The sequence below is a fragment of the Octodon degus genome, unplaced genomic scaffold, assembly GCF_000260255.1.
Source record: "Octodon degus isolate 3935 unplaced genomic scaffold, OctDeg1.0 scaffold00092, whole genome shotgun sequence".
NCBI lineage: Eukaryota > Metazoa > Chordata > Mammalia > Rodentia > Octodontidae > Octodon > Octodon degus.
This window is the reverse complement of record NW_004524668.1, coordinates 8,468,589-8,479,172: the sequence shown is the minus strand read 5'-3', so window position 1 is coordinate 8,479,172 and position 10,584 is coordinate 8,468,589. Positions and strand designations below refer to the sequence as shown.

Below are 10,584 nucleotides of genomic sequence, written 5' to 3'. Positions count from 1 at the left end.
TAAGTAGGAGCTTTAGACCACTGTGCCATCTCACCAGCCCAGTTTAATTCTTAATAATTAAAAAACATTAATTTTGTTTTTGAAACATTGCTTACTTCTTTCTTTGCTGTTCCTTTGTGTTTGGGGGGAAAAAAAGAAAGGAGGAATAGAGGGGTGGAGATGATCTCAGGCAAGCAGAACACCACCATAATGATAGCGGCCTGTATTGGTCACGGTTTTACTTAGAGTAACAGATATAATGTAAGGATCAGATATTAACACAAGGTATACAATGTATAAGGAATTACAAAGTTGGCTTAGGACAGTCAGCCGCAGAGTCAGATGGAAGAGTGTGCAGAGGGCGTCTGCACACCCCAGACTGAAGAGTTCAGTCCCAAGGTCTGAAGCTCACTGCTGTGCTCCGTGCAAGTCTCTATTCGTCAGCTGATGGGTCTGCGAGGGACAGAAGGTGAAGGGCATCCAAGCCGGAGGTGGGCAGGCCCAGCGATGAAGTCCAAGCCGAAGGCAAACACTGGAGTTCCTCCGACTAAGGGGAAGGCCTACTCCTTCCTCAGCCCCTTTATGGGGTCTCTTTGTGCTGAGTCACTCTGGAGGCAGAACCAACGGCGCCCTAGGGCGGGACCCCTGCCAGCCGGAAGTGCACCGCGGAGTCATCTGGCCAAATTGACACAATGTATCAACCACTACACGGCCCTTGTCATTTTTCTGTGGGTTAACACTGTTCTTCCTATGTGTTTCAGCATAATAACCTTAATCTTTATTCTCTGCATTTGAAGTAGCTATGATTATTAGCTCCATTTCTTATGCTTGGGGAAACTGAGGCACAGAAACTTTATATAACATACAAAAAAATCACAGAGCCTGTTCACAAACTGGAAATGTTAAAGTTGAACATTAAAGTTCAAATTTTCAGAGGCCAGGTGTAAGTGGCGCACACAGGTAATTCCAGCACTTGGGAGGCTGAGGCAGGTGGGTCGCTGAGAGTTCCAGGCCAGTGTGGCTTTTTTTTTTTTTTGGCAGGACCGGAGATTGAACTCAGGCCCTTGCTCTGGCCAGAGAAGCACTTATTCCACTGAGCTATTATTTTTTATTTTATTTATTTATTTATTTTTTGGTGGTACCAGGGATTGAACTCAGGCCCTTGCTCTGGCCAGAGAAGCACTTATTCCACTGAGCTATTATTTTTTATTTTATTTATTTATTTATTTTTTGGTGGTACCAGGGATTGAACTCAGGCCCTTGCGCTTGCCAGGCAAGCACTTATTCTATTGAGCTATCTCCCTGGCCCTCCCCCAGAATTTTGAAGAAACCATTATCTACAGTTTAGGGAAATTACTACTCACTTAAACAAATAAATAAATAAAGCCCACTCTGGGGGATTCAGGGGGGATTACAAGTTCAGCCCAGCCTTGGCAATTTACAAATGTAGGAGATTTGTGCCTCCAAATTTTTAAAAGGTGGGAAATATGGTAGGGATATGGTTCAATACAAAGTTCCTGGGATTCAATTCACAGTTGCGGGGAGGAGGAATTTTCAGTAACTGCTTGCTTGCCCTTAGAAAAGATGATTCCAAAGGTCACACTTCCCATACTCCCGAAGATGACTTCGCTTGAATGTCCACTCTGTATGAGAAGTAACGCGTTGCCCTTAAGAAAAATGGCAGCTGTCCGGGCTTCCTGCCATTTTTAAAGATGGCGGTCTCGGTCCGTACGGGCTCTGGTCGGGAGCCTTTTCCGGGCTCGGCAGAGGGCGGGGTCCATTGAGTAGTCTTGCGTGCCCGCGCCCGCGACGGAGGTGCGCTTCAGGGCGCAGGCGCGGGGAGGGGCTGGGGGAGGAGAGAAAGCGGCGAGTAAGATGGAAGATGAGGAGGTCGCTGAGAGCTGGGAGGAGGCGGCAGACAGCGGGGTAAGGAGGAGCCGCCGCCCCGGGGCAGGGCCGGGCGGGACCTGGCGTGAGAGAAGCCTCCGGGGAGCGGGTCTAGGGATGGTTCTCCCCAAAGAAGGGCCTTACACACCGGACCGGGAGTGGAGGAGAGGCCCCCGGTCCCTGAGCGCCGTGAAGGCCTCTTAAAGGGGCCGCGTTCCATTTGTCCCTCCACCTTGGCCGGGCGCGCCTCCCTCCGCCCCCCGGTACGTGCGTCACTCGGGGCTCCCCACCGGCACTAGAGCCTCTGTCCCTGTCCCTGCCCTCGCCCGCTGGTCCCGACCTACTTGGACCCTTCTTTTCCAGTCGAGTTTCCCCGTCCGAGGCACCATTTTAAAGTTCATGTGCTCCGATGGGTCGCGGGGGGGGGACTCCCCATGAGGGCGGCGGCGGGGAGCTGGAAGGGGCCGCTGGGGCGGCGCGGGGGCACAGCGAGTACTTTCGGGCCATCACGCTCCCTGCCACAGTCGCTCACCGCTTTGCGCCATCCGCCAAGGTGGGCGAGCCTGGGGATTTTTTTTTTTTTTTTCCTCTTTCAGTTTTACTCTTGAGAGGCGGTGGCAGGCGTGTCTCCCAGGACCCCTGCAGAGCGACGCGAAGCCTCGTGGGCCGCCCCTCTCCCCGGGGATCCCCTTTTCCTCCCACCTACCTTCGCCCCTGGGAGGGTCTGGTCTCGGAGTGTGCTCGTCGGGGTCGAGGAGGGATGGGTGCGATTTGTTTAAAAAAAAAAAAAAAAAAAAAAGCTGCAATCTGGGACGGGGGTAGATGGACCGTTCGACTCGATTTTGGAGTTTTTGTTGGCCTCCCCAAGCTGTAGAAAAGTAATTTGTGCCAAGCAGAGACTTCCGATTCTTCTAGGTTCGGGTTTAACTTGGTTTTTGCGGTTGGTGGTTCTCTCGTGACACCCTCGTGAAAGCGGGGACATCCCAGTTTGGTGCCCCCGGTTCGTGGCTGTGCGGTGCTGGCTCGAGCGTCCCCCATCTGGAAGGCTTAGGTGTAGGACCTGGGTCACCCAAGCGTCCCTGCAGAAAAGGACGGGAAACTGATCCCCGCCACAGTGCGTGTATCTCGGAGGGAATGTTGAAACTTGGCTTTGAAGGTTTTTTGTTTTTTCTTTTTTTCCCCCCGCTGGTTCAGCTTTTCTCCCACGGTTGCTTGTTTTTCCTCCTAGTGTAACTGAACAGTTGAAGGAACACTTCATTCAGAGGGTATTTGGAGGCGTTCTTAGGTGACTATCCAGCTTTCTGGAGTTTTGGCTTGAGTCAAGAAGGTTTTGTAGGGAGTAACAGGTGTATCGATTGGATATTTATTTGTTCACCAGAATTGTGGAGTGTCTGCTGTGTGCAGGCAGTGTGCTTAACAGTGACTTCGTGTCAAGGAATGCAGGATTTTCAGTAGAGGCCTTTAGTGCTACTTTTAATTAGTTAATTAATTTATTTTTATTAGTTTATTTTTTTTGTGGTGCTGGGAATTGAACTCAGGACCTTGTGCTTCCCAGGCAGGTGCTTATGCCGCTGAGCTAGCTCCCCATCCCCAGAGACCTTTAGTGCTTGCCACTAATAAGAAATCGAATCATCTAGACATCCCTCATGCCGTCTTCTGTGAAAAGCCTGGCTTGCAATTGGAATGCAACCCAAACTAGAAGTTTCTTAGGCACCTAGATTTTTGTTTGTTTGTTTGTTTTCCTCACCTATTTGAGGGATGGGTCTTTTTCCCCCTGTACTGGAGGATCAAACTCAGGATCTTGCACCAGGCAGGTACTTAATGCCACTGAGCTATCTCCCTGGCCCTCCTCACCTATCTGGGAAAAAAGAAAGTCCCATGTAAGAGGTGGAGCCCAAATCTTGGCTCGCTGATACCGTGAGAGTATTGCCAAGTTTTATTTTATTTTATTTTTTATTTTTATTTATTTTTTTTTTTGTATTTAGAGCAGGGTCTATAGGGTCCCACTACACAGATCAAACTTGTAGTGATCCTCCTGTTTATAGCCTCCCAGATCCTGGGATTACAGGCGTGGACCACCATACCCAGTCTCAATCTCAGGGCTGGGCTGGCATGGCAGGCTGGGTGATCAAACCTCTGGCCCCTGTGTCTGCCTAAGCAGGTGCTTTAATCCACTGAGCTGTTTGGCTGGCTCTTAGCTTCTTTATGTTTCTTTTATTCAGTTGAGCTCAGTGGTACAGTGCCTACCTCACAAGCACAAGGTCCTGAGTTTGATTCCTGGTACCAAACTAAATAAATAAAATAGGGCTAATGAATAAATAATAAAATAGCTTGAGTTATGGTTCTTCGTAGACAAGGAAGCTGAGGTGAAGGAGTAGTCACTTTACTCAAGGTAACAAAGCTAGGATTTAACCCCAAGACTGTCTGATTTCAAAGGTGGTTTCATTTTCTAGCATTTTGGTACCTCCCTACCTGGGCACCAGTAAGACTTCAGAGTTAGGCATTACTTTTGTATATGTGTGTCTAGGAGGGTGAACCCAGAGCCGTGTGCGTACTTAGCACACAGGGGTGCCCCACCACACCTAGCATTTGGTCAGTTATGGCTTAATCCATTGTATTGTTAGATAGCTCAGCAGATTAAAGCACCTCAGCAGACTAAACCCAGCTAGGGGAAGATAGATGACATATAAATGTGATTGGCTTAGTGATTAGTAAAACATTGACAGGGCTGGGGAGATAGCTTAGTGACACAAGTGCCTGCTTGGCAAGCACAAGGTCCTGAATTTGATTTCCAATACCAGAAAGTATATGCTATAAAGTGGCATATAAACATTAGCAATTTCTAATTTCCTTATATCCCAAACATTTCCTTTTATTTTCTTCAATGTTAAATCATACAGCTAATTGGAAGACAGTGTATCTTTTCATCTGTTTGTATTTTGGTTGAGACAGGGTTTTAGTATGTAGTTAGGCCTGATCTTGAATTCACTATGTAGCCCAAGCTGGACTCAAACTTGTGATCCTCCTGCCTTGTGTTCCCAATTGCTGGAATTATAGATGGGTGACACCATGTTTGATATCAAGACATTGTGGGTTTTTTTTTCTTTCCCCTGGAACCAGGGATTGAACTCAGGCCATTGCACTTGCCAGGGAAGCACTTATTCCACTGAGCCATCTCCCTGGCCCCAAAACATTGTGTTTTATTTTTATTTATTTATTTATTTATTTTTTGCAGAACTGGGGATTGAACTCAGGCCCTTGCACTTGCCAGGGAAGCGCTTATTCCACTGAGCCATCCCTCTGGCCCCAACATTGTTTTTTTTTTTTTTGGCGGAACCGGGGATTGAACTCAGACCCTTGTGCTTGCTGGGGAAGCACTTATTCCACTGAGCCATCTCCCCGGCCCCAACATTGTGTTTTAAAGGCCAACTGGATTAAGAATTCAAATTTAGGGCCAGCCAGATAACTCAGCAGATTAAAGTACGTTCTTAGGCAGACACAGGGATCTGCTGTGCTGGCCCTGCCCCTGGGGTGCGCTGAGATGGCAATTGAGACTGGGCATGGTGGCATGCACCTGTAATCCCAGCGCTTGTGAGGCTGTAAACAGGAGGACCATTACAAGTCCATAGTGAGACCCTGTAGACCCTGTAATAAATGCAAAAAAAATTTCAAATTTAACCTGGATTGGTGGCACATACTTGTATCCGAGTACTGGGGAGGCTGAAGCAAGAGGATCACTGTGGATTCCAGGTCACCGTGTGGTGCGCAGTGGTACCCTGCCCCCAAACAGACAGACATGAGCCAGTCATTTAAATATTGCTCCATGAGTGATTCCTATAAGCCTATAGAAAGTGAACACTGACTACCAACTGTGTATCTATCAGGCACTGAGAAATAAGAAAAAAGGAACACTGTTTACAGAGGCATGAATTAGGTGCCATGACTAGAATTAGAGAAGGTCTGAAAGAGTGGATGATCCTTACATAGATTTTTTTTTTTTTTTTTTCTCGGAACTGGGGATTGAACTCAGATCCTTGCGTTTGCCAGTCAAGCGCTTATCCTACTGAACCATCTCCCCGGCCCCCTTACATAAGATTTGAAAGACCAGGAATTTATTGCAGTGGTGTGTACCTGGCTGAGGCAAGACAGTGAGTTTGAAGTAGCCTGGGCAGTTTAGCCAGGTGTGGTTGCATATCCCAAACAATCCAAGCACTTTGAGGTCTGAGGTAGGAGGATTCCAGTTCTAGTCCTACCTGGGCTGTTCAGTGACACTCTTTTTTTTTTTTTGGCAGAACTAGGGATTGAACTCAGGCCTTTGTGCTTGGCAGGGAAGCGCTTATTCTACTGAGCCATCTCCCCAGCCCCGACACTGTCTTAAAGTAAAATATGAAAATACCTAGAGATGTATCTCAGTGTAAAGACATTTAGTTCATTCTTTGGTACCCAAAAAAGAGAAAGGAAGAAGGGAAGAAAGAAAGAAGCTGAGGAGATAAATTCCGTGGGATAAGCCCCTGCCTGACAAGTGCAAGATCCTGAGTTCAATCCCCGATACTGAGGGGAAAAAAAAAAAGCGCAGGAGGAAGCTCAGTGATAGAACACTTGCTTAACATGCTCAGGGCCCTAGGTTCCATCCCATTTGAAAGACCAGTTGACTTAAGGTATGATAATTCTGTAGGGCTGGTGCATGCCTCGGGGAGTTTATGAGGGGAACCTGTAGCTTTAGGAGAGCTACAAGTATTTTTTTTTTCTGGCTGGAGGGATGAGGGTTGGCAGGGTTTAGTGGAAAGAGATGAGGCCAGAGAGGTATTCCAGGGGCAGATTAGGACTGGCCTCCTTGTCCTTGGATCTGGGAGTTTTTACTTTGTCCTGAACGCACTGGAGAACTTTGAATGCTTGTTTTTGGTTTGTTGGTTTGTTTGTTTTCTGTATTTAGGACAGGGTCTACAGGGTCTCACTACATAGGACTTGTAGTGATTCTCCTGTTTTCAGCCTCCCAAGCACTGGGATTACAGGTGTGTGCCACCATGCCCAGTCTGTCACAATCTGAGCACACCCCGCCAGCACAGCGCGGTGCGGCACACCAAGGATTGAACTCTAGCTGATGCGCTCTGCTGAAGCAGGTGCTTTAGTCTGTTGAGCTATCAGGCCGGCCCTATGTTTTGTTTTTATTTTTTTTTATTTTTGGCAGAACTGGAGTTTATTTATTTATTTATTTATTTTTTGTAGTAGAGGTGTGACTTAGATTTGAATTTAGGAAGTAAGAACCTAGATTTTCCTTCTCTCTTTAAATTATTTTATTTTTTGGTGGAACTGGGGATTGAACTCTGGCCCTTGCCAGGGAAGTGCTTATTCCACTGAGCCATCTCCCCGGCCCCTCTCTTGAAATTTCTTGGCTATGCTCCTTGAAGTGGTGACTGCTACCTTGCTTTGAGGCCTGTAGTGCTTCCTATTGCTGTGTTTAGGAAATGGGTACAGTTGGCTGTGCATACTAGCCAAAAATAAAGGCATTAGCTGAGGGCTCCGTGTTGCTGATTTCCTTCTGTCTTTGTGAGAAAGAGTTAAAATTTGTGATACCACAAAAGGAGTTAAGGTGTGTTATGTGCAAGTACCAACTTCTCATATGGAATGTAAACATTATATACTGCAAGTATATACTAATAACCAATAATACGGAATAAAGAAAATGATGGTGGAAAAAAAATTGTACCAGGAAGCTCAAATCCAGGTGTCCCAAGCCTGAAGTGAGCATCTGTTAGCTATTCTTGATCATTTTGGAAAGTTGAGTCTTAGGGATTTCTGTGTTTCTCAGGGTCTTTGCAAAGCACTTGGCTAGTTTAGGCATGATCATGCTGAGCAATCTGTCGTTGGACTTTGGAAAAAATTCCGTTTCACTGTGGCTTCAAAGAAAGGAGGATAATATGCTTTTCTAGTCATTTTTCCACCTCTTTCAGTGAGGCTGCTAGGGCCCTGTCCCAGTGTTCTCTGGGTATGGGAGAGAGCTGCCATGGTTGCTGTGGGACAAGGGCTAGAAACTCAGGCGATCACAGGCCTTCTTTCTTTTCCTTATTCTATAGGAGAAGCTCTGCTTAGAAGTGCTTCTTAGCTGGGGTACTGAGTACTCTGCAGCCCAGGTGGAGTTCATCTTTACGTTTATTACCAGTGATTTTGTGGAACTTAGGTGCTGTTGTCCCTGATCCTAGAAGGGCAATCACAAGGTCAGCCCCAGCCCCTGTCCTGTCCTGAGCCCACTCTGGAGGACCTTGTGGAAACAGTTTGTTTACATTTGCTTGTCACCAGATAATTAACTACTTAAGTGCTTTAGGGTCTTTGGTTGCTAGTTCCTTTGAAGTGTGTTTGTTTCTGCCTGGGAATGACCTCCTGCTGGAGCTCATAAATTCCTCATCAACTTGAACTCAGTGCAGAAGAGCCCAAGAGGTAATAGTCTCATTGTGGTAGTGCTAAGAATAGTGCCTGTAGAGCGATCTAGTTGATCGTAAATAGGAAATAACTTTTTTTTTTTTTTTTTTTTTTTTTTTTAGTACAGGGTCTACAGGGTCTCACTACATAGTTCAGTAGTGATTCTCCTGTTTTCAGCCTCCCAAGTGCTGGGATTGCAGGCACACGCCCAGTCTCAATTGCTGTCTCAGCATGCCCCAGGGGCGGGCCATCAGGAAATAATTTTTTAAATGTTTGGCCCAGTGAAAAAATATATAAATCATTTTTGCTTGGGTTCTTTAATTATTGGATCTGAATGCCTTCCCTTGTGCCTTGGTTGCTCACCTCTCTTCTGCAATCCCTTTCACCTGTCCGGTGCCTGTTGTGTTCCCTTCTGTGTGGTTACCTTTAGTCTCAGAGCCGCTGTGCTGGCTGTCCCTGGTAAGTGCCACAGATTTTGATTGGCCTTTGATAAGAGCAGAATGACAGAACGTGATAGAAAAATTGGAGAGGGATGGGTTTTTGCTCCATTCTCCTAAGGCTTTCTTTGATGAGGAGCCTTGGCATCTTTGTTAGAAAAGGTAATGAGAAAGGAAGGACCCTTCTGCCAATTAATGTCTCCTTTTCTTTGGCAGTAGAAATCAGGTCTCAGTGCCATGCCTGGTTTAGGGGCAGACCACTCTTCTCTCAGCTATATTCTTCTCATTTGTAAATTTGAATCAGTAAAATTCGCTTTAGCTGAGAGAAGAGTTAAACTTTTTTTAAAATATATTTTGGGGAAGGGTCTACAGGGTTCAGAGTCTCACAACTAGATTGAGTGATCCGCCTATTTACAGCCTCCTAAGAGCTGGGATTACAGGCCTGTGCCACCAACCCAGTCTCAGTTGCTGTCTCAGTGGGGCAGGGCCAGTGGCAGGCCTGGGGATCAGACCCCCAGCCCCTGGGCCTGCTTGCAGGTACTTTAATCTGCTGAGCTATTTGGCCGGCCCCCTAAATAAATTTCTTAGCAAGGCATTTCAAGCCAGTGTTGGAGCAGAAGGTGCGATTGCTCTACCTGTGAAGACACTGCTCCTTGGCTTTCCAGTGTCTGATGATGTAGCCTTTGTCTAGTCAAGTTTACAGCTCCTAAGATTGGCTGAGGACTAGTGTTTGCAAGGAAGAACCAATTCACACACACACACTCTCTCACACTCCCACGTGCCAAATAGCTCACTTGTGGTGCTGGCACTGCCCCGGGGAGCACTGAGACAGAGATTGAGATTGATTGAGACTGGGCGCAGTGGCACACACCTGTAATCCCAGCATTTGGGAGACTAAACACAGGCAAATCGAACCCCTTGCCATTGCCTGACATGTTACTTGAAGGTGAAAGTTTATGGATTCCTTCCCACATGGAGACTTTTGAAGAAAAACCCAAAGGAAAACCACCCCTTTCTCAAGTGGGCAGTAGAATTTCAGAGGCCTTCCTGGGATATACTGTGTATCTAAAGTGCTGTGTCTGGTTTCTGCTGAAGTATTTCTTTTAAAAAGTTTGTACTGTGGCAGTCAGTAGTGCTCTTGTGGTCCTTAGAAAACCTGGGATTGCATGGACCTGGCCTACGTGTGGAAGCAGGCCTAAGGTCGTGCCGTCAGCCTTCAGCCTTACTAGTGTCTGCTGCCATCCATCTGCCACTGTGTACCCTCCTGAGGGTTAGGGACTGAGCATGCAAGGAGGCTGACACACCAGGATTGTGGCCCAATGAGAGCTGGTGATGGGAGGGCACTGAACCTTACACAGATGAGTAGCAGGTGCTTGGAGAAGGCCGCCTTAGCTGGCCTTTTTGGAGGGAATGGATGTTGGAAACTAAACTTAGGGGCCTCACCCACACTAAGGCTGTTAACAAACTATTACTATTGAGCTACAGTGCCTTCTCCCATTTTAACTTTATTTTGAATATGGTAAGATCTCTTCTTTGGACACAAACCCAGTCTAAAGTCTGGCTTCATTGCATACAAGCCTGGAACTCATTGAATTGATTGCTTTTTATTTGTAGGATCGGGCTATATCTTTAAAATTCTGTTAATTCATGTGTTGGGCAGTATGTGAAGTTCACATTCTGTTTATTTTTTTGAGACAGGGTCTCTCTATGTAGCCCAAACTGGTCTTGAACTCACTGTATCACCCAGGCTGGCTTCAGACTCACTATGATCCTCCTGCCTCAGCCTTCCGAGTGGGTGGGATTATGTGTACACTCCCCCCCCCCCCCCCCCTTTTCTGGCCTTGAATTCACTGTGTAGTCCAGA

General features: G+C 46.8%; 1 protein-coding gene across 4 annotated transcripts in view; it reads left to right on the top strand.

The window, feature by feature from the left end:
* The first annotated feature begins 1,808 nt into the window (after positions 1-1,808).
* Szrd1 (SUZ RNA binding domain containing 1) overlaps positions 1,809-10,584 on the top strand; it is a 26,875-nt gene continuing 18,099 nt past the window's right edge. For 2 of the 4 annotated variants that reach the window (XM_023722603.1, XM_004637691.2), the window contains exon 1: positions 1,811-1,905. In XM_023722603.1, the coding sequence (XP_023578371.1) occupies positions 1,855-1,905 (51 nt within the window). In that variant the 5' untranslated portion in view covers positions 1,811-1,854. Of the gene's footprint in view, positions 1,906-10,584 lie in introns of all 4 variants that reach the window. The other 2 variants (XM_023722605.1, XM_023722604.1) reach the window with 2 other exon arrangements.